The 27,891-nt window shown below is 41.0% G+C and overlaps 1 protein-coding gene across 1 annotated transcript; it reads left to right on the top strand.

Moving 5' to 3' along the window:
- Nucleotides 1–137: 137 nt before the first annotated feature.
- postna (periostin, osteoblast specific factor a) lies at nt 138–27,891 on the top strand. The gene is made up of 23 exons (XM_034682903.1): nt 138–355; nt 1,067–1,165; nt 6,632–6,696; nt 6,826–6,983; nt 7,086–7,250; nt 7,350–7,496; nt 8,643–8,784; nt 9,337–9,549; nt 9,656–9,790; nt 11,831–11,976; nt 12,363–12,499; nt 16,499–16,629; nt 16,736–16,866; nt 19,355–19,457; nt 19,575–19,642; nt 19,749–19,794; nt 19,883–19,912; nt 24,176–24,709; nt 24,810–24,851; nt 26,716–26,760; nt 26,875–26,961; nt 27,063–27,098; nt 27,317–27,891. The coding sequence occupies exons 1-23, from the start codon at nt 237–239 to the stop codon at nt 27,382–27,384; spliced, it is 2,847 nt and encodes a 948-aa protein (XP_034538794.1). The 5' UTR covers nt 138–236; the 3' UTR covers nt 27,385–27,891.

The following is a 27,891-nucleotide window of genomic DNA, read 5'->3' as shown; positions in this document are numbered from 1 at the left end:
AGGACGTAATGGTATGGAAAAGACAGTGAGGGAGAGTGGGTGGGTACGGGTGTGTGTTGGTATAAAAGCTCCTTCTCTCACTCGCACTCCCCATATCTCCTGTGTCATTTTTTTTGTAGGGGGGGTTTGCCATAGTGTGTGTGTATGAGTGTGTGTGTCTGTGTGTGTGTTTAAAAAGACCAGAGGAGTGTGTGTTTTGTGGCCTTACAGGACAGTGGACTGATAAATCTCAGAGGATGCATCGGCTTACAGTGGTGACCTTGGTGCTGGTGGCTCTGTGCTCCGTGGGGAGCGTGGATTCTTCGGCGTACGACAAGATTGTCACCCACAGCCGCATACGAGCCCGGAAGGAAGGGTAAGGAGAGGAGAGGAGGGGGTGGAGGGGATTTTGAGGAATAGAGGGATGTGTGAGGGAAGATAGCTCAAGCATACCTGGAGAACAGACCTACTGTTTTTGACTTAGTTCCTTTTTAACTTTGTGACAATTGCACCAATTTAAACGAATATCTTTGCACTTTTTGAACATTTCAAACATTAATTGCATTATAATTAAAAAGCTGATAGTCATGTAAAGGCCTGCATATGTCAGATTTGATATCTGTGCTATCTTTTAATCCTGTATCTAATTAAAGAGCTGTCTATCGTGATTTTAAAAACAGGTCAGGCACACTGATGAAAATATTGATTTTTAACCATAATGGAAAATTCAATATGTCTGCCACATTCTCCCCTTTTCTGCTGAAATCAATGCCCCAAATTTAACATTTGAAATGATTGGGAATTTAAGCTTTTTGTTCAAGCTGAAGGATGTTCAAGACTTCTTTTATCCAGCACAACTTTGTGGTTCAAAGAATAATCTAAGAGGTAGACTTAGCTGTGCATAAATGATGTTTTTATACACCTGAATGCACCACTCCCCGCATTACTCAACATCCCTCACCTCTTTTTCTGTCACCTAATCTCTCTTTCTTATTCACCTGTCTCCCTCCCTCCCTCCTCTTCCCCCACATTCTACCTCACCTGCCAATCCTACATCTCCTCCTCCTCTTCCTCCTCCTCTTCTCAGGCCCAATGTGTGCGCTCTGCAGCAGGTCCAGGGGTCCAACAAGAAGTACTTCAGCACATGTAGGAACTGGTACAAAGGAGCCATCTGTGGCAAGAAGGCGTAAGTCTTTCCTCAAAAACACTGATTCATTTCATTCTTTCTCCTTGGATTTGATTTGCACGGAAACCAAAGTGCAAACAGCTCCCTGCGTTTGCACACCATGCACAATGACAACACAGAAATTCCTTCAGTTTCACTCTTCATCTTTGAGCCCTTCTGTCGCTATTTATCATGTTCCACACTGCAGCTGTCGCCTCTTTATGACCACAGTTTCAGCCCCCTTGAGCCATCTATGTCTCACCTGAGCTCATAGTTGTCTCACTTTCTCCTCCTACATTTACACTTAAAGTGCACAGTATTCATTGTAATGCGGTTAATGATCAAACATTTAACTTTCACACATTTTCAAGATGATCCTTTGAGTTTTTTGAGGGATTTCATAAGCACATGTAAAGATTAAGGACGCCCAAGCTGCAGCATATAGTCCAAGCTCTTTCACACAACATACAAACATGTGTTAAACATCAACAAATAGATTTCACAATCAGTTTCCTCCACATGAAATCACTGCATATAAAGTATAACTCACTCTTTGTCCTCATCAACCCCCATCCCCCATGCCCCCTTCCTCCTCTCCTGTCTGGGCATGCTGTGCAGCCTGCGGGGCCAGGGGTTCACTCCATTGTGGACCTGTACATGTTGTAAACTCCTCTCAGGACTGATTGATGCTCTGTTTCCTCAGGTGCTCAGGAATAATCCATCCTAAATGCTTTTGGTCTTTGCATTCAGCCTAAACAGAGGATCTGTTGCATCCCTTGTTTCACAGTGATTTGAGTTCTTGGCAGGCAGTGGAGACTTAATTTGTGTGACTGTGTTAAATTAGTTATTCTTTATGTTCAGGCGGGTCATATCTCTTGTGAGCTGTAAAAATCTCACAGTTCTCATAATTCTTAGTGCAGGGTTAAGCAGAGGTTTATGTGGTGCACTATGAAAGTCAGTTCTTCACAGTATAAGACACCAAAATGTTGAGTCTCAACCTGAGCTGAAAGTGCCTGAGCTCTATTAAACGCTCTGACTTCCTTTAAAGTACCAGAGTCGTGCTACTGATGGATTCAAGTTACTTTAGTTTCTTGTGACATACAGCTGCAGATACGTTGATGGAGTGTAAGGCTCGGATGGAGTGTAAGGCTCGGCTGGAGCTGTTTCGCTGTCTGTGTGTGAGGTGTTGCTGGCGATTGAAAAAAAGCATGCACGCTGTATATCAGTTACTCACATGCACATACATAGACACACTTTCACACACACTACTGAAAATTTCCAGCCAGTACCACCTCTGAATTTTGGAATAAAAAGGAAAGTGGTGGATGGATTCAGGATTTAAAAATGAAAGACAATGGCATTTGATCACAGGAGGTTTTTAAGATTCTGTAAGCGCCTTTAGGGTTCCTGACATATTTTGTATTTTATTGAGTGACTTCAGAAAATAACTCACAAACAAATAAATCAGCTGTTAAAAGAACAGAACATGAATTACTCTGCTTTTTACACATTTTTAACTAAACTGACAGTGAATTAAGATCCCTTATGGGACAGTTCTGGTAATCAATTACACCTCAAAGTGAAGAAAAGGCTTCGCACATCTACTTTATAGGACAGGTGCACAGGAGTGAAGTGAGAACAAGCTCACAAAATTGGAGTTGCAAGAATCCTGCATCCCGTATAAGATGACAAAAGATTCGAAAAATAGTGGGACTGGTATGGACTGGACTGGTACTTATATAGCGCTGGGGAGTAAAGCCTTTGGATCTTTTACTTCACTACATTGGGTGATAAGTTATTAAGTTCCTACTTTTTACCCTTTTTTAATTGATAAACTCATGTTTTCGTTTATTCAAATTGTTAAATTTACACTCTTTTGCTTGATTGTTTGTCTTTCTTAGTTGTTATCTTTTCCATTAGTTAAAAGCTCACCCCTTTTTTCCTATTTGGTTGATTTGCCCACACCTGATGCAGTTATACTGATTAGGCACTGACTGGTAGGCACACCCTTTTTAAGTTGTTCTGCCTGTCTTTGCTAAATGTTTGCCTGATGAATGTCTCGTACCAAAACGCTGCCATTCAACTATTTATTTGCAAATTGGACAGTGTGCAGGATTCTTGCAACTCGAATCAATTACACCTAAAATAATTTCTCTTTATTTAAACTTGAAAATCATTGAAAGCAAAGCCCTCATTAACAATGACGTCGAGCATATAAAAGAAACATTAAAATGCATGACAAGCAAATAAAAGATAAAACCTTAGAAGGATTATGATCAATTAAGAACAGACAACAATTAAAAGGTAATGTTAAAACCATTAAAAAGACAAATGCAGTTAAAAAAAGGTACAATCAGAGGTTAAAAAGTTTAAAACTAATGATTTAAAAAGACTGAAAGAAACCTGTGCATTCATTTTTAAAGTTGCATGCACTGAAATCAGCAAATGTGCAGAAAAAATCGTATTCATCGTGTTCAAAGTCTCCACCAGCATGTCGATAAAATTGCATATCAGATAAAGAAGAGTGAGGAAAACTGGGTAAGGCCGTAAAACTCCCAGATCTCCTTGGCTCTCTGCGGTCACAGTCGGGACATTGTTCAGCAGCAGTGAAGGAAATCCAGCCAGCTGTGGTTATGTCTCGGTGGGATTAGGTGTTGATGAGAGATTAGGAAAGGCTGTTTGAGTCTACAGTATTTACATTCAGACTTCAATGTTCACCGCAGGCTGCTTTGCAAACACGCTGGTGTTTAAACATGCTTAGGGTGCAGCAGCAGCTGAAGTCATACCTGGACTCAGTCTCTCAGAGAGCGCTACAACTTGGAGCAAATGATGTTGGTATGAATCCAATCCACATGGTGTTCTTTTAATTATCTACTCTGGAGGTAATTGACTCCTTGGGGATTTTTTTCTTTAATGCCTCTGTTTGCACAAAGACGTCTTGAGTTTAGTCGCTGGAGGTTCAGGTGGAAGTGATTTTCTTCAAAGTGATGTGCTGTCAGTGACGGGCACATCATGCAGCAGAGGACAAGTGCTAAAAAACATTTGTAGTCGAACCAAAGCTTCAGGCATGTTAATTTACACTCCAAACCCATGCATTTAAAAAAAAAAAACATGAAAACTATGTCGCAAAGATGCAACACAGATGTTTGATTGATTGACTCATAACAAGAAAATACTGTAATGTTTCTATCTGACGCCAGAACACCCCACTATTTGTGTGCATATGTCTGCAGTGTTTGCACATGTGCTCATCTGGATGCCACATTGTTCTGTTTCATGCAGTGACAGTTCCAGAGGTCTGGCTGCACTTTGCATTGGTTAGGTCTGTCTCTGGTCCATTCTGCATCCATTATCCTGTCAGAGCTCAGCCGGAGAGCAATGACTTCATACCCTCCTGACAGCGCCTGTGCATGGATATTTATGTGTTTTACATTACAACAATTACTGTCAAATTAAAAAAGATGATGTATAAATGACATGACCGTGTGCACAAAAATAGCAAAAAACATCGCACACGTTTCCATTAATGTTAAAATACAGATTCAAGTGGTTTAGAGGTGTTTGCCAGAGCATGTGAGTCATTAAAGGGAGTAGCAGGGAGAAAGTGAGGGATCTGTGTATGTGTGGAGTTTAATGAGCGCTCTGAAGGGAGTGATTTCTTTCATAATATATCACAACTTCTAACTCTAAAAGGAAAGCAAACAGTATTTTGTTTCGGATGTAAAGCCTGTAGAGGAAACACGAGGTTCATAAAGAAATGCAATAATTTTACGTGAAAACAGAACGCAGGAAATTGTAAAACCTCTCCTCGCCTCCCCTCTATGTGAAAAACCTCCTCAAGCAAACACACCAAAAGTCCAACTGGAAACCATAAAGAGCTCTGGGTTAAACCCCAATTAAACTTCTTTCAGCATCCAAAAACTGTAAGGCTGTTCCTCTGATGGAGCGTCCAATGTTGACTCACTGCTGGTTTGTTTACATCCTGGAGGATTTATACTAGCTTGGGTGAGTCCCATTAAAAAGTCTGCTTTGATTACCATTAAGGGCTCATTCTCAGAAGAAGTCAACACGAAAAACAAAAATGATTCCTCCATTAAACTGTAATTTTACACAACGCTGACTTGTGGCTTGTACTGTCTGTCACAGCGCCGTCTGTCATTTATAACACTGCAATAAAACGCAACTTGATCTGCTTTAAACTGTACGACACGTTTAGAAAATGGATAGACTGTGCAGCTCCCTCATGTGAAAAGTGTTAGCAGTTCCTTTCAGCACACCAGGATGTTTTTTCTCCTTTCAGCTTTTTTTCCCCAAACATTCATGAGTGATTTCCTATATACCAAAATCTGAATATACACATTAAGTCGATTACATATCAAGATTTGTTGTCTTAAACTCTGTAGGGAAGATTAATGACTGAGAGGAATTCAGGACAGTCTGAATTCATAAACTACTTTGCTCTGATTTCCTTCATGATGTTTCAGCCGTGAGTTTCCATAATGTTTCTCAGTATATGCGGTTTGATTCGTATAAAAAGAAGGCGCTTAAAGAAGTCCTGTACATATTTTACTTAACAAAACTTTGAAGACAGAGAACAAAGAACTGAAGACTTCTTTTTTTTTCTCTGTTGCATGAGATATTGGATTAGATGTTGGCTGGCTTTCTTAAAGTGTCTCAGGCTCGTCTTTCTTTCTGAGTCCAGTCCAGATTTGCTCTGTGATTGGCCTGCTGGGAGTTTTTGAATCTCTGCCATTGTTCTTAGGGAAGCGTTGGAGGAACCACTTTCGTGTTAAAGCTGTTTCCTTGTCTTCTATAATTAGCCTTGACTTGATTGCTTTTTAGTGGATGTTTTCTCACATCATTACTTCTTCCGTGTGGACTTTAATGTGTGTTGAGCCAATTTTTTTATTTGAGTAGGAATTTTCCTTCTTTTGGCACCGTTGTTGGTCTCCTGCATCAAATATCTTCATTATTTCCTGTTCAGGTGCTTGTCATTTTATCCCATTACTCCCACAGATGTGTCAGCGCCTAATTTAGTAGTTATCATAAAAAATGGCTAGTCATCATGATGTTTACCACTCTGGTTTCGAAGGTTCTATACCTCAATTTTAAAAATCGATTTTATGGAAAGCTAATCTCTCATTCTCTTCATCTCCCTCTATCCCTCTTTCCAAACCCAACTCAGTTGATACAGATGTGTGTCTAACACGAGTCTGGTCCTGCTGGAGGTTTCTGCCTGTTAAAGGAAGTTTGTCCTCACCGCTGTGACTTGCTAAATGCTGCAAAGTGCTCTGCTCATGGTGGATTAAGATGAGATCAGACTGAGTCCTGTCTGTAAGATTGGACTGGATCGTATCCTGTCTTGATGTTGGGTCTTTGTTGATGATATAACATAGAGTACAGTCTAGATCTGCTCTGTTTGGAAAGAGTCTTCAGATAACATTTGTTGTGATATGGCGCCATATAATATCTGTGCTTTTTTTATAGGAAAGTCCTCTATGAGTGCTGTCCTGGGTACATGAAGCTGGATGGCATGAAAGGATGCCCTGCAGGTACGTGGATCTCTCCACACCACCTGTCTAGTCTAATGATGAGATAATCATCTTATGTTGATTCAAAGTTCCTTTCTATTTCTTTATTGCATTTCTAAACACAATCATCTCTCCTGTTTCCCCCCTTAGTGGCTCCCATTGACCATGTGTACGGTACTCTGGGACTCGTGAAAGCTACGACCACTCAGCAGTACGCTGACATGTCCAAGCTTAGAGAGGAAATTGAAGGCAGAGGCTCCTTCACCATGTTCGCACCCAGCAATGAAGCCTGGGATCAGCTTGCACCTGTGAGTACTGTTGGTTTGCAACTTTCATCATGAGTGAGTGACTGCATCAACCAAGCCAACACTTACCTTAACCTTGATTAATGTTGTGTTTTCTTCTTTCAGGAAATGCGTTCAGCACTGGTGAGCAACGTGAACATCGAGCTGTACAACGCTCTTCACTTCCACATGGTGAACCGCCGATTTTTAACCAAAGACCTGAAGAACGACATGACACTCATCTCCATGTACAACGACCTGGGGCTCTACATCAACCACTACCCAAATGGAGTAAGTTCATGCAGCACGTTCACAAGCACAAGAAAACATAACCAACTTTAAAAAGCAAATGTTGATCCTGGATTGATGTGACACTTCCTCTCTTTGAAGGTTGTGACGGTAAACTGTGCCAGGATCATCCATGGTAACCAGATTGCAACCAACGGTGTGGTGCACGTCATTGATCGGGTTATTGGCTTTGTCAGTAACACCATCAAGGGCGTTCTGGATGTGGACGATGACCTCTCCTCTTTCAGTGTGAGTAAAGAAAGCAATACACTGAGCTGATCCCTGAAAACTGCAAACTCATTTTAAATATTGGTATCTAATGGAAAATCAATTCTTTGTTGTTGTTTTTTTAAGTTGTATTTTTGGGGCATTTTTGCCTTTATGGATAGGACAGCTAAAGAGAGACAGGAAATGTGGGGAGTAGGGAGAGGGGGAGGATATGCAGCAAATGGTCAAGGCTGTAATCGAACCTGCGACCTCTGTGATGAGAACTATAGCCTCTATGTTGGGCGCTTAGACCGCTAGGCCACCAGCACCCCAACATCAGTGCTTCTTAAAACGGTTTGATCCAACACAAAAAGGGCACTTAGTCACACATATTTACAATAATTATTTTCCCTGCCTAAATAAATACACCTTTTCTCCCATTGTTTTTCCTCCAGTTCTTTTTGGAGCCGTATAGAATAGGTCATTTTCTGTAAAAGATAGCAATAGCAATAGCAATTTTATTATAAAGCACAATTCATTACATGTAAGTTCAATGTGCTTTACATTGGGAATTAAAAACATAGACATTTTTCCAAATAGAATAAATAGAAACAGAAAAACAATAGATACACCCAACATACATCAGACACAGCAATCAAACAAACAGCAAGTGTTGCTGCACATGCATCCAGTCACAACACTCATCAAACCATTCATACACTTCAGAAAATAAATTTGTTTTGAGTCTTTTTTTAAAAAGTGGAGACAGTTGTTATGGACCTGAGGTCAACAGGCAGTTTGTTCCAAAAAGATGGACCACAGTAACTAAAGGCCCCTTCACCGGACCTAGATTTCACCCCGGGTACATTTAAAAGACCTCCACCTGCTGACCTAAGGATCCTGGTCGGGTTATACACAGTGAGCATGTAGTTGTTTTACAATATTAATAAAGATACCAGCAGTAGGGCACTTCCTCTGAAGCCAAAGTTTTGTAATGGCCTTTTTATTTGATGCCAGCAAAATCTTTAGGAGGTAGGCATCGCATGTACTCAGTCCGTCAGGGATATGTCCGAGGTAAAGCGAGATGAATGTTGGACTAATCTTGAAAGTTTTTGAAAAAAATGTTTGATCTCGTTTTTGTAAGGTTTCAAAGAATGTTTCATGTGTGGCACTGTTTTTTATAACCAGGCTGCACTGTTGGCATCTGGTATGATGGACAAGCTGGACCAGCCAGGACACTACACTCTGTTTGCCCCGACTGATGAGGCCTTTGCAAAGCTGGCCCCGGGCCACCTGGAGAGAATCATGGGCAACAAGGCTGTTATTGCAGGTAATAAGTGGATCAATTACCATATAAAGATAACCTCAAAAGGAAATTACCCATACAAGCATACCCACAAACCACACCATAACATTTTTTTTTGCTGAGTCACCACCGGCCAGACACATTTGTGAGCATAAGTTTTTGTTTCAGATACATTCTCAGACACTTACCAAACCATATTAGAAAAGCCTCCAAAGAAAAGATGATGTGGAGCCGCGTGCCTTGTTTAAATAAGGCAATGTTTGGGCCAGGGAGTACTTTTGCTCGCAGTAAGACACTGACTGTGTTTGAGTTTGTTTGGGTTTGGAGAGGTTGTCCAGTTTGTTATTGCAGGCCTGTTCTGCATACTGAGTTTGACAGTTGGACTTAGTTGGAGGTGTAACCCCATCTCTTGATGTAGACAGGAGTGGCTAAGTACTTCTCAAAGAGCTGAAGACTTCAAACCTTGGTTTCAGTCTCCGGATTGTCAAAAAATAACAACAATCAACCCTCCAAGTCTGTGAAAGTGAGTCTGTTTCTCTTCCTCCATGACTCTAACATTTTATCAAACCTTCTCAGCCCTGGTGAACTACCACCTGATCAACAGCGTCCAGTGCTCTGAGGCAATCATGAGCGGGTCAATATACGAGACGGCAGAGGGCAGCACCATCGAGATCGGCTGTGATGGTGACAGTCTGACTGTTAATGGCATCAAGATGGTGCTGAAGAAGGACATCGTCACCACCAATGGCGTCATCCATCTCATCGATGACGTGCTCATCCCTGATTCAGGTGACACGCAGCTTTATTTCAAATCCAACACATCCCACACAATGATTGTCCCAGCTCACATCATTGTTTTATTGTCTTTGTCCCCATCTTTTATGTTTCACACCAGCCAAGGAAGTGCAGGAGCTCTTGGGAGAATCTCAGAGCACTTTCGGTGGACTTGTGACTGATTTGGGCTTAGCTTCCGCCTTGGGTGCAAAGACTGAGTACACGCTCCTTGCTCCTCTCAACACTGCATTCACAAGTGAGTTAAAACATAAAGACGGTATTTTTTTAATGTACAGTATGTTCTCTGACTTACATTGAAAAGCACAGTGAAGAAATATCCTGCTTTCATTGTGAAATTCAGAGAAAGAGCCACAGGGAAGGGGAGTGTTGGAGTCAAGAAAAGTGTGCATACGTTTGCGTGTCAGTCTTACTAATCTTATGTAGATCTTTTTACAGTACACTCAAAAGAAAAGGCATGGGTTAAAAATATGGCTAACTGCATGTCTATGGAAAAAATTACATACATACTCAGAGGAAAACTGATATTATATGAAAAGATGTGGGAACCCTTTGTGCATTTTTTGGAATGCAGTGATTTGTGCAATGGGCTTGCTGATTAGCTGTAAATTGAACTTTGACTTTGTCTAAATACATGAAATACCTCTTCTCTTTTTATATATGTGTTTGTATATACGTGCATGTGTGTGTATATATGTATAAATATGTATATATGTGTATATATATATGTATGTATTTGTATATATATATGTATATATGTAGATAGACTTTTCTTACTAATTTATTTTTTTATTTTATTTTATCAAGTCTTCTTTTTAACTATATCATGAAGGTTAGGGGCTGCTTATCCCTTCATAAAATGTTATGCTTTATTTATTGTAAAAAAGATACACAGGAAATATGAAATTTGCAGTTGTATGAACACTGTCTTTTTTGGCCTATCTTTTTTGTTCCTCTATTCTTTTGCCTGTTTTTTATAATAATAATAATAATGCATTTTATTTATAGGTGCCTTTCTTGGCACTCAAGGTCACCTTACAACATTAAAAACAAACAGAGTTTAAATAACAAACAGAGTTTAAAGAACAAACAGTAAATAAAACACAATTTAAAAAGTTTTAAGTGAATGGACAGAGGAGTTGTGGTCAGATGGAGTAAGCCAGTTTAAACAGATGGGTTTTGAGTTTGGATTTAAAATGTGGGAGTGAGGCAGTGTTATGGAGGTCAGGTGGGAGAGAGTTCCAGAGCTGGGGAGCAGAGCCTTGGTAACAAGGCAAGCAGGGGGGACAGTGAGGTGGATGCAAGGGGAGGATCTGAGGGTGCGGACGGGTGTGGCAGTATGGAGGAGGTCGGAGAGATATGGGGGGGCGAGGTTGTGTATGGATTTGAAGGTGAGGAGAAGTATTTTGTAGTTGATCCGGTGTGTGATGGGGAGCCAGTTGAGCTGTTGCAGGATGGGTGTGATGTGGTGGATGGAGGTGGTGCGTGTGATGATACGGGCGGCTGAATTTTGAGCCAGTTGTAGTTTATGCAGGGTTTTGTGTGGGAGACCAAACAGAAGGGAGTTGCAATAGTCCAAACGGGAGGTGACGAGGCTGTGAACAAGAATGGCAGTGGAGTGGGGAGTGAGTGAAGGACGGAGATGGTTAATATTACGGAGGTGAAAGTAGGCAGACCGGGTTACGTGGTTGATATGGGAGGTGAAGGAGACCCAGACTCTTAACCTGAGGGGAGGGGAAGAGGGGTGAGTTGTCGATGGGAATAGAGAAGTTATGGAGTTTGTTTAATGTAGATTTTGTGCCAATTAGAAGAAGTTCAGTTTTATTGCTGTTTAATTTGAGGAAGTTTGAGGTGAACCAAGATTTCATTTCAAGGAGACAATCAGTTAGGGAAGAAGGTGGAAGTGAGGAGTCAGGTTTAGTGGAGAGGTAGAGCTGGGTGTCATCCGCGTAGCAGTGGAAGTGAATATGATGTTTACGGAAGATGTGACCAAGGGGGAGGAGATAGGTGATGAACAGCAGGGGCCCCAGGACAGAGCCCTGGGGCACACCTGTGGTTTTGGGGGGGTTTGGTATTCTTTAACCTTATTTATGTGCGAAGAGATGTAGGTGGTGGGGGGTTAAAGGAAAGTAAAAAGTGGGTTTTTTAGTGAAAGTTTTGCACTCAAAAAGAAAACAAAAAAAATAATACTGAAAAAAATAATAATAATTCACCCTGACTGGCTTCTCGTAATTTTAATCCGTCTTTTTAAATCTGTTATTTTCTCTGTGTTCGTCAGAGGAGATGCTGAAACCAGACCGGCGGCTGATATCTATTTTGGAAAACCACATGCTGAAGCTGAAAGTCACACTGAGTGAGCTCTACAACGGACAGCTGCTGGAAACACTGGCTGGCAAGCTGCTCCGAGTCTTCATTTACCGCACTGTGAGGATTTGATCTTTCTTTTTTTAGTTTTGCACCAGAGAAATGAGAAGTGATAGAGAGACAATGGAGAACACTGGCTTCCATTTTGGAAGTCTGACATCCATTACGAGGTCCTCTCTCCATGTGTTAACATGATTTATCAGTCTTTTGACTGTAAACAAAAGGGATAAAATAGGTAATTAGTTGAGCTCTTGGCAGATGAAGTGTGTTTCTCTTCTGGTGGTTCAGATATCAGAAACAGCTGCTTTTATTACGTCACAGAATCTCATGAATGCTTCTCTTTGACTGATTGAAAAGAACTGGATCAACAACAGTAACGAGGTGTCTTTAGTCTCTTTCTGATTCTGAACCAGGCTCTCTTACTTTGTTTTTTTTTTCATTGACAGGCTGTGTGTGTAGAAAATGCATGTATGACACGTGGTGGGAAAGAAGGAAGTAATGGTGCGCTACATGTGATGAAGTCTATCATCAAACCTGCTGAGAAAACCATGTATGAGCTTCTGGTCGCTGATGGACGCTTCAAGTAAGAATCTTATTTTACTTTATTATGTACTTTGATTTAGTTTCATTATTCTAAATTCTAGTTTACATTTATTTTTTACATGACAAACATAACCACTGATTTATTCCTGTTCTATATATTGTAAAGGATTGGTTCTATGGTGTTCGCTAGGGTTAGTTATTAATTAGTTATGAAGAACGTTACAAAACGTTCTGCTTAAAGATGTTACGGGACGACACTGGTATGACTTGCATGAGCTTTATTGAGAACTTCACTGGCTACTGTGGGCTGTAGCCAACGCAAAACAACAACACTGGAAACTCCAAACCTGTCCCTGCTTCATTCATTCATCAGTTTCCCTCCATCTCTCTCTCTCCTCCCACACACAAACACACACACAGACACACACACACACACACACACACACACACACACACACACACACACACACACAGACACATCTCCTGCCTCTATTCTCCCTCACCCAATCATCACTGGTCAACACATTCACTGACGTTAAGGAAATCTTAGTACTGAACATCAACTAACTAACTAACTAACTAACTACTTCATAACTAACTCTAGCAAACACCATAGAACCAATCCGTTACAATATATTTACTTTCCCATGTTTTAAACAAGGTGTGACATTTGAAAGGTTTAAGAGAGAGACTGTCATGATTTGTGACCTCTTACAACTCATGAGCATTATAACCAAGCTGCAACCTGTGGAAGTGTTAAAAAACTGCAGTTCCTCAAGTGTCCACTTGAGGCTGGCTCCAGAAGTACCAGAAACCACATACACACATATTGAAAAAAGCTGATCTTTGCAGCAGAAATAAACATGTTTACAGCATGTTTAGCTCACTTCCTCAAGACTCGATTACTGCAATAGCATCCTCTACGGTACACCCAACACCCTCCTCAACAAATTACAATACATACAAAACTCAGCTGCACGCCTCCTCACTCATACCCGCTCCAGAGACCACATCACCCCAGTCCTCCAGAACCTCCATTGGTTTCCCATCCCCTTCAGAATACAGTACAAGATCCTACTCATCACCTATAAAGCCCTCCATAACCTAGCTCCCTCCTACCTCACCGACCTTCTGCAGCCATATAATCCCTCCCGCAACCTCCGCTCCACCAACGCCAACCTCCTCACCCCTCTCACCAAACCCAAGCACCGAACCTGGGGGGACAGGGCCTTCTCTGTCGCTGCCCCCACCCTCTGGAACTCTCTCCCCCAACACCTCAGATTCTCTCCCTCACTCACCAAATTCAAATCCGGACTCAAAACACACCTATTTACAAAGGCTTTTAAACTATAATTGATTGATTTTTTTTCTTGTTTTGTTTTATTTTGCTGCCTTGCTTTTCTTTGCTTTTTTTGCACTGTTTTCCTTTTGCTTTCCTATTGTATAATTGTATTTTCCTGTAAAGCGCTTGGAGAATCTTTTAAAGCGCTTTTATAAATAAAATGTATTATTATTATTATTATTTCTCTTTCGGCACACACAATGATCAGGTGATGCGGAAGCTGCACTCACGGCTGTCATTCATTAGTCATGATTCCAAACAATTTTCAACATTGCCTCACGTAGTTTTTTGACTTATTTGTAGTGGCAGATCTCTTGATTCAGTTTGAAATGTCACTTGGTTAGTTGGAGAACTACTTTCTGACGCGTGTCCACCGTCATTCATAAAAGAAAAGGAATCAATTTACTCACAGGTCCGCAGTTCAATCTCAGTTTATTCCTTTAGAGTTTTTCCAATTTCTTCTACTGAAAACTACTCAAACACAGGCTCAAAATAGGTCACGGTCAAAAAACATTACTCGTAACGCTCCAACCAACCCAAACAAAAAGAATGCATACACACACCTGTGCCTTCTGCCTTGTATAATTGCTGGCCCCGCCCATTACCAAAATCCAGCAGGTAAGGTCCCAACCTAAGTAAAAAATGTCTTCTACAGGGGGGAAAAATTTTGTCAAACGCAGCAGTTTGAAAGATATTAAGATTATGAGTTTTCCATTATGAGAGGCACAGCTGACTTGATTCACAGGCGGGAACACTGTAGCTGTTGGCGAGGAGGCCCAAAGTCTGCCGCTTTACCTCTCACTACCTTGACAGAAGTTAGGTTGCGTTCAACATTTCCTATATGGCACCCGCCGATTATTGGCTTCACAACAGAGCTTCAGAAACAGATGGGTGACGTCACAGATACTACGTCCATTTATTACACAGTCTATGATAATGACTCAAGCCAAAGCATGCTGAAGTTTTGAGCTGCATGCTTACTTGATTCGCCATCATTTGCTCGTGTACAACCAGTAACTTCCTTAGCCTATTTAACAACTAATCACACACTATAGAACAAAGACTTAGTAATGACTCTTCTACTTGTCCAGAGGATAGAAACTTCAGTGGTGAGCATACAAAACTCCCTACAGAACCAGTAGGGAATTGATCTGTAATGTAAGAAATACATTAGTGTCCTCAAAATATATCTAACAAACATTAAGGGCAATACCCGACCACAGAAGAGTAATATGTTCTGACTCTATGGCAGCTCTGGCAACAGAGATGCAGATGATTAATAACTGAGGAGGCAGATGTTAGTTTAATAAGACCACACAAGCCCATAAGACTCACACAAATCCCATTCTGAGCCCCATCATTTTTCTTTGCCATAACCATAATCCTCCTGTCTTTAATGAGCAGCACACTGCTGCTTCGCTGTCCAATTGTGACGTAAAGCGAAATCTGGTCTCATAAATAAAAAAAAAAACATTTATTGAGCTCCTAATGTCTGAGTTTTACTTCTCCTGGTGAAGAAAAATAAAGTTATTTAGTCGTAAATGGCAGAGTTTGAGAAGTTTATTGTGATGAAAAACAGAATTTTGGTTGAATAAATGGGGCTGCACCAATTCAAAGACTGGATACACTTTTTGTGTGCAAAGGAGGAAGAGTCTGAACCACTGACTTATTTTAAAGATGGATGACATCGCCTCGCTATATGTATTATGGTCTCTGGCCTAGCATCCAATAACTAATCCAAACTAAACTTCTCAGAAGGATGAAGACTTGGGCATAAATTATCATAATAAAAACTAACTTTTATGATAAAAACATTTCTAAGAAAAATGTGTTTCACTTATATTTTGATATTCTAGTTTAACCCATGTTTCATCTGCTGTAATGTAGGAGGCGGGCTTTAAGACTTAGGGCCAAATTCCACCAGATCAGTGTTTAGTCTGTCTACATCACTGCACTCATCACTGCACTGGAGTTAATATGTTTCTATTCTAGTCAATGTGTTGACTTCCACTGGTTCCACTCCGGATTAGAGACTTCTATATTTGCCGGATGCCAGAGCACGACGCATCAATCTTAGCAGAGCAGATCGAGTGGGACAGGAAGTCAGGCACCAAAACAAAAATAAAGCATCCGGTTAATTTTCAAAATAAAACACTGTGTTATCACCCGATCATATTTCACTTAACTACAACAACAAACCACCATGATGAGCGGAGCCAGGCCTGAAGTCAACAGATCAGAGGTTTTTAGAGGCCGTATGTTGCTAACACAGACAAAACCTGGTCTCCTGACCCCAGTTGTCCAGCGGTCCTGCTCCGTGCTGTGCTTTGTGAATGTTGACGGACGAGAGAGCAGGGAGCAGGACTGTAGTGGATCGGAGACGCACCAGACATGGATCTGGTGAAAGTCCAATGCCAGCCAGTCTGTGGAGGGAACTCTAGATGATTGGCTTCACTTTCAGGGAGCTGTTATTCCGTCCGTCTTATTATTTGGTCTATAGTCTGAACTTATTAAAGTTGCCTCAGAGCCCATTTACAAGATTCTCCTGATCTAAACACCAACATTCACATTCAGGCAATATTTCTATAATTAACATAATCACTCCTATGCAACCACAATTTTTGCAACCAGAATGCTGGTCTGGTTAAATCTTGACTCTCTGTTATCCTCTCTTCTGTTTGATTTGAATGATTGAAGAATTTTCCTGGCACTGATGGAGACAGCAGATCTGACTGATCTGATGAAGCAGGAGGGCTCCTACACCATCTTTGCACCCACTGACGATGCTTTTGACGGCCTCAGCAAAGAAGACATGGCTCTGCTCAAAAGTAAAGATCGCTTTAAAGCTAGACTGTCACAAACTGCATAGATATAATATATGTACTATATACTGTGAAGTGTGTTTTAATGTTTGCCTTGTGTTGTCACTGACAGGTGATCTGAACGCTCTGAGGGTCATTCTGTTGTACCACTTCAGTAACGGCGTCTTTATCAATGGAGGATTGGAGGGAGGAGTCACCAATCTGCTGAAAACCCTGCAGGGCAACAATCTGCAAGTTATGTCAGTACGTACAACCAGAGATTAGAAACAGAGATGCTGAGGGCATGAGGCCACTGATGGTGTTTCGATGTCAGAGCTTTTCTCACCAGCACTTTCTAAGTAGTCCTCCGGCACTTCTGCTTCCCTTAGAAATGACCTTCAAGGTTATTTTAAACTGCTCTGTGTGGTTCATATTTCCTGTTATTCAATGTCACCATACAAAGAAACTGTCAAAAGAATTGATAGAGATTGTTTTTGTAGCATTAGCAGCTCTACACCTAGACGTTGGCCCCTCGAAAAAATGAGAGTAAGTGTCTCCTATCTTGTTCAGTACTGTCTTCAGGCATTACTGTTGACAAAGTTAAAATCAGAATTCCCTCTTCTCCTAGATTTTGATTTGTTGGTGATGAAGAAATTAAATTTACAAATGTGGCAGTGTTCTAAAAGTTGAAACATACTCAACTGAGGATGATGTGAGTGCAGCAACAAATAAGAGCTGACACTTGGGCGCCATTGGCGAGCCGCATATACAGAGGCTGTTTTCGAAACCGCCTGCTATACTAGCAGTACATACTGATTTGGCCAGAATTCAGTAAGTAGTATATGAACAAGAGCAAAATCTGCAGTATGCCAAAACTCCCCGGATGTCTACTGATTCAGGAAAATTTCATAGTATGCATCGGACCAGTCTCCCTCGCGTACTGTGCATTGTCCCACAATGCACAGCGCTCGTTCCACTTTTTCTTTTCTCTTATTTTTTTGACGGGGGGACTCAGTTTTTAGGGGCTGGGAAAATTATTAAATTCCAAATAAACCACTTCCTAACTTTTTAAATCATTAGTGGATGCTAACAAAGCAGTTTCGCTATCAGCTTGGCCGTTGTTTCCTTCCGCTTTCCGAAACCGGAAATCCAGTGACATCTGTTGAACACTTTTTTTGGTTGACTTCACAGAAAACTCAGACAATGTTCTCTGGAGGAGATCTTTATTTCCTGTCTCTCTTCATTGAAGGCTCCTTTTTTTTTTACTGTGGATGCTGAGCACAAGAAATCAATCAATCAATCAATCAATCAATCAATCAATCAATCTTTATTTGTATAGCGCCAAATCACAACAAACGTTACCTCAAGATGCTTTTACAAACATAGGAGGTCTAGACCACTCATGCCAAATTATGAACAGAGACCCAACTTCAAGACAGGATAAGACTCAGTCTTACCCCACCTTAATCCATCATGAGCGTTGCACATCACAGTTTTTAGCTAGTTACAGTGGCGAGGAAAAACTTCCTTTTAACAGGCAGAAACCTCGAGCAGAACCAGACTCATGTTAGACAGCCATCATGCCTCGACCGAGTTGGGTCTTGAAAGAGGGATTGAGGATAGTAAGAGAGAGAGGTGATAGTGATGAGACGAGTAGTAGAGCCCTGAGCTGCACTGGTTTCTTGTGGAAAATAGGCATTGACAGCAAAACAGAAGGCTGTGGAAACAGGCCCTAATGCATCAAAACATACGATATAAAATCCAGAAATGTGCATACAGACTAAGATGTAGCCACAATTAGCCTAAACTTTAAATTTGGCCTAACTTTTGCAAAAATGCGTTCTGTGATACGTGGGAAACTGAGTATAGAGACAGGAGTAGATGAGTCAGTATCCAAGGGTTGATCCTTCCTCTAAAAGAACATTAGTATTGTACCATCAAGTTTTTAACGTCAGCACATGAACCCTGTCTTTCCCCACATTCTCATTTAAACAATAGCATCAAAGAGCCAGCGCTAATCCGTGACATCAAAGCTGGTTATCTCTGGAGAAAGTCCAAAAGTAATAAAGCCAGGCTTCCTCTCATTTCCATCAACGCCCACTAGGCTATTCACCCGCCTGTCTCCACCTCCTCTCCTGACGTCCTCCAATTTGTCTCTGTCTGCCTGGCTCCTTTTTTTATCAGTCTTCAAGTCAGCTTTATCATCATTCCCCCATTACATACACTTTGCCCTCCCTCTCTCTCTCTCTCTCTCTCTCTCTCCCTCTCTCTCTCTCCCTCTCTCTCCATCATGCGCTGTGGCAGATATATCAGGTTATCAGCCAAGGTCCACAATCAGGTCTACCGGACTTCCTTTATGGACACAGAATAGCTTGTTTGAGATATTTTACTGTCAGGAAAGTGGGTGGTTCAAGCCTCGGGCATAAAAGAAAAGGAGAGGGAACGATTTCTTCTTGCCTTTACAGACAAATTGTGGTTGTAGGTTGTAAGCTTTAATCCAGAGGTTGAAACTATCCCATTGTTATTCTGCATGTCCACCTTCAGTTACTCCTCCACAGAGACATCAAATTGCAGGATTTTAATCATGAATTGATTTCCCAGATCTCATCCAGAGCACATTGTCTGAGTTTTCTATTAAGTCAACCACAAGAAGTGTTCATTTATTCTGTGGGAGAATAAAGATTGCAATAAATGTATTGGACCATTTTTTTCTTGAACAATGCGTACATTATTTTTGTTCTGTTTTTCTTAGGTAAACAACTCCATCCACGTCAACTCTGTGGGTGTTCCAGACAGCGACCTGATGGCTACGAATGGTGTGATCCATGTAGTGAAGAATGTTCTCTATCCTGCGGGTGAGAACAGCGTTCCTTATTATACATGCAAGCATTCTGAATCTGTGCTGGGATGCATTAAGTCATCTCCCTTGTTTCTTTTTTCTTGTTTTTTTGGATGATGCATATTACTTACAGACCTTCCTGTGGGCCGCCAGGACATCCTGGTTCTCCTGAAGAAGCTGATTAAGTACATCCAGATTAAGGTGGACTGAGAGAAATACACATACACCTGAATATCTAAAAAATCACTGAAAACTTTTGTATAATTTATCCTTTTTATCATCCATTCTTTTTTGTGTTTGTCTTTAGTTTGTTTCCGGGTATTCTTATTCTGAGATCCCACTCACCTTTATCAGTAAGTATCTTTTGCACAAATGTCAATGCATGTGTTCTAAATAGTTCTGTATCTGCAACAACTTAACTCTACTTGTTCTTCTTCACAGAGAGGACCATCACTACTTATGTGGAAACAGGTAAGACCATTATGACAAATGTCTGCATTTGAAACCACTTCATGTTCTTTGTTCAACCCTCCTGTTATGTTTGTTTCTCTTGAACAGCAATAATGTTCCTGGGTCAATTTGACCCGGGGCATATTCAATTATCCAAAAGTGTCAGAACCCCAAATAAATCCCAATACACATTTTTTTTAATCTAATTTTTAACTCCATTACTAACCAGTTAAATCCAGATTCAGTCCATTGGTGTTCTTTAATTCTCACAGATCATGGTTCAATGAGGATAACTCACTCTTTTTTCATGAAAATTCATGTTAAAACTTTTTTTTAATGTACATTGAAAAGCCCTAAATATAAATACAATTGTTTTACATGACATAGATTTGTATTTATTTTATTTTATATATATATATTTTATGAAGTGATGTTGATAAATTAACACAACACCTCTTCTGTCACATGCTGCCCAGATTTTTATGCTGCATTTAGCTGGTTTGGAGACATATATTGCCTAAAATAGACTTTAAAAAGGGTCAATTTGACCCGCAACATAACAGGAGGGTTAAAATAAGCATCTGTTTTTAATACTAAATCCAACCTGCAGCCACATGCATGTTTCATGCATTTCAACGCTTCATTCATTGTTCTCTTCTTTGTCCCCCTGATTAATTCTGCTTTTCCTTAAGTCCACTTGGACCTGCTGGTATGTTTAATCAGCTCTTTATGGGATAAGGTAATCAGGCTTCCAGAGCATGAAAGGCTTAGAGATGAGGACCTTCAGATTTATTCATTGATTTGGGCTCAGTCCAATGCACTTCCACACAGAGGATTCCTTAAAGTATCAGGTAACATAGGAGCACTAAACTCTGATTCTTCAAAGTAATGAGTCGCATTACATGAAGGTCCAAAGCCCTGCAGGACTGGTGTATGAAGAGTTATACATTTGTGGTGGTGCAAATATTTCACTCAACACAGATTTAATTTATATTTCTGCACATTTTTGGGGCATTGTGTTAGTAGTTCTTTATGCATAGATAATGAAATGGAAAAATCCTTCTTCACTTGATGTAGACTTGACTTTGTGTTCTGAGTTCAAAAGACTTGCCGCCGCATGAGGGACCATTTACAGTTTTAATGAAAGAGGCGCAGGAAAAAGAAGGACTGACAAAGATACAAAGGCCAGCTTCAGTCTTTTCAAACATCATCAATTATTAATATCTTTAAGAAGTTTAGTTTTACAACAAAAGTTACATGTAGCTATGTAAAGAGTTACATGTGTGTGGCTCATCCTTGTTCAGAAAACAAACCTTGTCTTCTGTTGACATACTGAATAGGTAAAAGGTTTCAAACAAATATGGCATTGAAATCTAAAAGTTGTAGTTTTGGTCTCAAAGCTAAAACCTGTAAATGTGTTACAACTAACAGACAAGTGCAAATGCTCACATAATTATTGATTACATCGACATTGTTTGAAAGCAGACATGAATCTGGCTCTTGTAATCGAAGTAGGCCATGTATCAGGGGACCCTCAGGCCTGAGAAGCGCTTTCATACAAACACATGTCAGCTTTCATCTCTTTGTAGCTCATAAAAACACTGTCACATTAAAAATTCATCACCAGGGTTCAGAGAAAATAAAAGACATGAAAGTATGCTGGCTGAGGTTTTCTGTAGCAGCTGGAGGGTTTCACAGATATATGGCCCCTGGTGGGAATTCACCAACTGAAGAAAAATGTGCTAAGGGCTTATGTAACATGTTGCATTTTCTTCTTTGTTTTATTTTCAAATAAGCACACAACATGCTTAGAACACTAAACCATTGACTGCATATAAAGATGGACGACACATCCACTTCCCCCTGTTGGACAGAAGTGAAACCAAAATACCCTTAGGCTGACATGTTGCTGGATTTCTGGAGTCCATGCAGTAAAACCAGCTGGAGCCACAATTTTGATATCTAACTAAAACACACATTTACCTTAACAAAATAACAGCGAAGATTTATTCGGTCGGTAAAGTTTTTATCGTAAAAGCTTCTTGTGTCAGATTGAAGAGAAGTTTCACAGTTATGCAAAGTTCAATGACTCTTGTCTCAGTGTTTGTTATGTTTCCTTTCACCATTTCACCTCTAATCTGCTAATCCAGCGCACAGAACGGCACATTGTCAGCTATCGTGGTAGTTTTTAAAGCATCAAGTAACTTTGGTTATTGTATCTCAACTTCTCAAAAAAAAAACATTCGGACCAAACTAAATACGACAAGGATGAATTGTCATGACTGAAACCATAGTTGAGAAAAGTTTATTTGACATATAGTCAGTCCCAATCAACAGTCCCAGTCCAAATTCAACCAATCAGCACGATTTTGCGCAGCCTTGCAATTTTATATAATCACAACTTTCCCGCAAATTTGACCAATTAACTTAATCTCAGCCCCTGTACGTCATCTCATCAATTTAAAGGTGACATATTACGCTCTTTTTCATCGAAATATATTGGTCTAAGAGGTCCCCAAAACATGTCTTTAAAGTTTATGCTTAAAAAAACACTTTGAAATCAGATTTTGGCATGCCTGAAAAACCCTCTTTTTCAGCCCTGTTCAGAACAGTCTGTTTTCCCTCTGACCACGCCCCCTCAGGAAGTGGATGTGGCCTCGGCTCTCCAGCACGTTGATCTAATGTTTACATGTTGGCTGAATATACACGGCTGCTCACAGACCCACGTTACTTCAACCCTCTGAATCTGATCCAGAATCTGATCCTGACGTAGAGGCGCCTGCAGCAGGACCTTTCTGAAGGATTGGTCACAGATTCTGTGTTTCTTGTTGTTTTATTTGTCAGTATGTCGACGTGTGTCTTGGTACACAGCTACTAACATGTAGCTATGTGGCTATGCTAATTAGCGCTAGCACTTATCCGTGATAAATAAAAATCATCCACTAGATCTTCAAATCTGCAGACGTGGGGAGTAAAACCGACCTTTGTGTTATTAAGACAGCATGCCTCCCTCCTAAGCTCCTTGTTAGCACACATGTGTGCAGGGAATGAAAAACAGAGGAGGAGTTGAGTTGTATTTTATACAGTCTATGGGCTGAACAAGCTCCGAGCTCTGACTTCCGTTACAGACCAGATGGCGTTGTGACGCAACAAAAACAGGGAAATTTGAAACGGCTCGTTTCAGCACACATTTACAAAAAGGTGGAGAAATCAGAACAGGGGCAGAATGGATTTTTTTCATTTTCGGGGAGTTTGTAGACATGCCAGGGAAACATATTTCAGGTAGAGAACCATTAAAAAGTCGATTTTGCATGATATGTCACCTTTAACTTCTTTGGAACATAAACATAAGTCCTCACTTGATCGGCACTTTTCAACAGCAAAACACGCACGGAGAACGGGTGAAGAGCGAGGACAGCAGGCAGGACAAGTGACGATGACAACGTTGTTATTTATACATACTAGAGTTATTATCTGAGGGGCGCAGTGTTCGCTTGATCTCTACCTGCAGCAGGTGTGCTTTATGAACCAGCTCTCCCGCCTCCATGCATCTTTCTCATTGATTTTTTTTACCCTCCAGTGTGCGTTAGTGACAAAGACACAACCGGGGGACGTCTGTTTAATATTTGAGGTTTGACGTTGGTGCCGCCTCTACAGCTTGATTTAATCCAGTTTGGTGATACATCAGACACATTTAGTAAGTTTTGATCCACTCCTCGTTGAAAGATGCAGATGCATTTCAGAGTGCCGGGAACTGACAGTCTGCCCTGCGTGCCTGTTACTGCGAGGTGCATTCAGGGACCGTCGTAAATGTGCAATACAGTCCTTTCATGGCATTTTTCTGTGAATCAAGAGAATCAAAATACAGTCAGAGTGGCCACATCAATAATGTTTTCTAAAAACAACTGTAAATTAGCGTATTTATTTGCCCCTGAGATGTTATTGGGGAAAAAATAAATTAAAAATCACAACTTTCACCGCAATTGTTTTCAAAAAGCTGTCGCAAAATCAGGCTTTTTAGTCCGCAACAATCACAAAAAAAAACCTGCGAAATCCTGGAGGGACTGTATAGTGTGATTTTTTTGTTTGGTCCATGTTCCATCTGTTTACATGGAGGAGGTGGACCTTTACTGAAGCCAGTCAATAGGGGAACTCTGATTGTATTGGCTTCACTTTTGGACAGCTGTTTTGTCATTCATCTTTTTATACAGTCTTTCTTCTTGATTGTTGTATAAAATACATACAACCTCATCTCTATCACTCTGACTCTCTACCTCTCTGTAGTCCCCGATACAGCAAAGGTGGTCAGAGTCATCCCAGGAAAACCATCAACGACCCACAAGGTCACACGAGTGATTGAGACTGAACCAGCAGTGAACAAGGTCGTTGTGACGGGGGATTCGGTGATCACCAAAGTTACAAGAGTGATCGAGACTGAACCAACGGGGACTAAGCTGGTCGTGGATGGAGAACCGGTGGTCACTAAAGTAACCAGGATCGTGGAGGGAGATCCAACCTACACCAAAGTTACCCGGGTCATGACGGGAGATCCGGGCTTCACCAAAGTAACCGGGGCCGTGGAGGGAGACCCGACCTTCACCAAAGTTACCCGGGTCGTGACGGGAGATCCGGGCTTCACCAAAGTTACCCGGGTCGTCGCGGGAGATCCGACCTACACCAAAGTTACCAGGGTCATCGAGGGCGAGGCTTCACAAACTTCAGTTACCAGGGTCATCGAGGGCGAGGCTTCACAAACTTCAGTAACCAGAGTCATTGATGGAAAGCCCTCTATTACTAAAGTTACAAGAGTCATCGATGGTCAGTTACTGTACATATGTCGTAACTTGTGTGAAAAATGACATCATAGATTGCTAAATGTTGACTGATTTGATGAGACCACACATTTTATTCAACACAGGTGGAAGTGGAAATGCAAATGCGGATGGAAAGAGAGGCTCAGGTCAGTTTCATTCACTTCTTCTTGGGGCATGATAGATGTAGATCTGAGATTTTTCATGCATCTTCTAACAGCTCGTTTAACAAACGCACCCAGCGTCCTGTTGACTGACGGTGACATTGAATTGTGTGTGTGCTTGTTGATCTCGAACTAAAACTACAGACATGTCATTCTCATGGTAAGCTATATCTTAGCGTTTATTTAAAGGGATATTGCAGGTTTTTTTAAGTGGGGTCGTATGAGTCACAGTACACTATTGCTCCTGGTAGCCACAATGCTTGCCGGTGAGCTCTTCCCCTTTAATGAGGACCAAAGGGCCGGCCGACAAGCTAGGCTAAAATTCTCTGCGGACGGGGGCCTCCTATTTCGCGTAACTTCGCTAAAGTCGAGAATATGTTTGTCCAGGCACTCATCACGGTGCAAATGCATGAACCAGTAAGAAAAATTGGAGTTATTCAGTTTGCCATCAGAAACCCCCTTTGTTTTGGAACTATTTTCGGACTTTAGCGAAATTACGCGGAATAGGAGGCCCCGTCCACAGAGAATTTTAGCCTAGCTTTTCTGCCGGTCCTCTGGGAATTTTCTCATTAAAGGGGAAGAGCTCACCGGCACGCATTGTTGCTAGCAGGAGCACTAGTGTACTGTAGCTCATATGACCCCACTTCAAAAAAACTGCAATATCCCTTTAAGCCGTTACATTTTGAGTAGATTGTAAAACGTGTTTGGAACTCAAAGCCATGTAGTCCATGTTTATCAGAGATGTCAGTGCTGTTTTGCAAAGTCTTAAATGGTGGCTTGCTTGTTTTGGCTGCCGTTGGTTTGCGGCTATTTCTTTCAAAGAGCGTTCATAAAGCCTGATGGTTTCTGTCCTCCATGCGGTGGCTGGGTGCCAGACTGATTTTCTGTTGCTGCCTGTCCTTTCAATATCTCAACTTCTCAATCAGCTTTTAGTATTGGCTCATTATTTTCACCACAGAGTTATGTGACCTTTTATACAGTGTGAAACATCATGAAGGAAAACAGCTCATTAAGATACCCATTACAGTCCTATATTACATAATGACTCTTCACTGTGAACCTCATAAAATAGGCCAGTTAGGAGAATAACAGTGCTTATCAATGTTAGATATTCTGAGCAGAGACACAGTTTCCTCACTGCTGTAATGTTGTATTAGAATAACAAATTATACATATGACAAAGTCTTACTATAATGGAGCCAGATATGTTCCAACACACGTTTGAACACTTTGTTCCTCTGGATTGTTTTCCATAGTATGACAAGCTTTGGCCTGCCACCATTAAAAACAGTTCATTCTGCTTTACGATGTTTGCATGGGCTAAGCAATGCTGCTGTGATGGAAGGAGGTTTATTTTGACTCGCCATCTCTTGGTTATTCAGACATACAGTATGTAGAGCCAAGTTTTTTTTTACATGCTATTCTTCTACAAATGGTGCGCCATGGTTTGGATGTCTGTCGCTTCACCACTTAACCATCGGGTTTCTTGTCTCTCAGGCAAGAATCCCATTGTTACTCACTCTCTGGCTAATGCAGCTGTGAAGCATAAGTGTGAGCAGTGTGCAAATTAGGATGCAGAACATTGTCCAGTTTGGCCAAAGGAGAGGCTTAAACAAGAAGACAAATTTGCTCTATCTATGCTAAGTGGCACCTGCACACCTATTCTTCACATCCTGTGCAAAAGTGTGTGTTCAAAAATGCTGCACATGTGTGCTTGACGCTGTGTTGGCGGTGGCGGAGGAGGTGTTTCACGGGGTTTAAGTGCCTGTCAGTGTGTCTGTCTGTCAGTCAGTACAGTTGCTAAGTCGTTAAATGACTTTCAACACCCTTCTCCGCTGCCCGTCTGAAGGTGGAACCAGAATCACCGCAGGGAATCAGCCTCAGATCATTGAGGGTAGGGTCCTTTCACACAAACTCTTTATTACAAACAGGAGAAGTTATGCGTTTTGTATATTGAGGCAGATTGTCCCCCTCTTCTGGATCTAACAATTTTGTTTTGAATATTCAGTGCCGGACTTCACAGGGATCACCACCATCCATGGAAACCCAAATCTGATCGAAGAGGAATCAGAGAGAATCAGCAAAATCATTAAAGGTAAATACTCAAAACTGCAGATCTGCACAGATTATGTGTAATGCTAACATGTGCACGTATACAAACTAAGCAATTGACTTTGCCATCACTTCATTTTGCAGAGGGAGGTAAATTTGCTGCTGCCAGGAAAGCTCCAGGTAAGAGCACAGTCACCCAGTTATTAACATCAACATTGTAGGGGGTCAAAGTTGGATTTAAACCATGAAAATTATGCAGAAGTCAACTTCTATCTTCAAAGTGCATGTTTTTCCCTTCATATTTATCTCCCACTCCCTTCATATATGCTTCACCTGTCTCATACCTTCTCTCATTGACTTGTATACTCATGAACTTTGACTCTCCTCTTATTTCACAGCTGGAATGAGAAGGAGAGCAAGGCTGGTCAGGCGCCACCACAGGCCAAGGCAGATTAACCAACAGTGAGAAAACACCTTCGGGCTCACCGCAGAGACTGAATGCAGCTCCAGTGCTCCTGGTCGAGCGCTGGAGGATTGAAAAACTGTGGACTGATAAAAGGCGATCAAATCAATCTGGCTATTTCTCGTTCTGAACCAAACAATAAGACTGTTTACTGTTGCATCTGGAATACGTTGTTTGTGATAGGCATGGTGTGTTATAGTACTGCAATGATATTAGAAAAACTTCATATGTAAGTAACGTAGGTCTGCAAAGGGAAATCTGACATTTTTTCATGGGGCAGATGGTGTGAGATATATTTTACCAACTCTTTTGTAGAATGTGTGCTTTTCTTTGTTAACTGATGGATCTGGAGGGTTTTTGTATGCTTTCTTATGGTGCTCACATTCTGTGTGATGGATGCATTTTCATGATTATGACAAATGATACAGTGTCATTGTTTTGCTACCATCTGATGCTGTACTGAATCTTTGTAAATAATGTCATGGTAATTAAAAAGACAGTGAATTTTTA

This window comes from Notolabrus celidotus, chromosome 5, assembly GCF_009762535.1.
Source record: "Notolabrus celidotus isolate fNotCel1 chromosome 5, fNotCel1.pri, whole genome shotgun sequence".
In the NCBI taxonomy this organism is placed as follows: Eukaryota; Metazoa; Chordata; class Actinopteri; order Labriformes; family Labridae; genus Notolabrus; species Notolabrus celidotus.
Note: the sequence above shows the minus strand (reverse complement) of the source record. Positions and strands in the feature narration are given on the sequence as shown.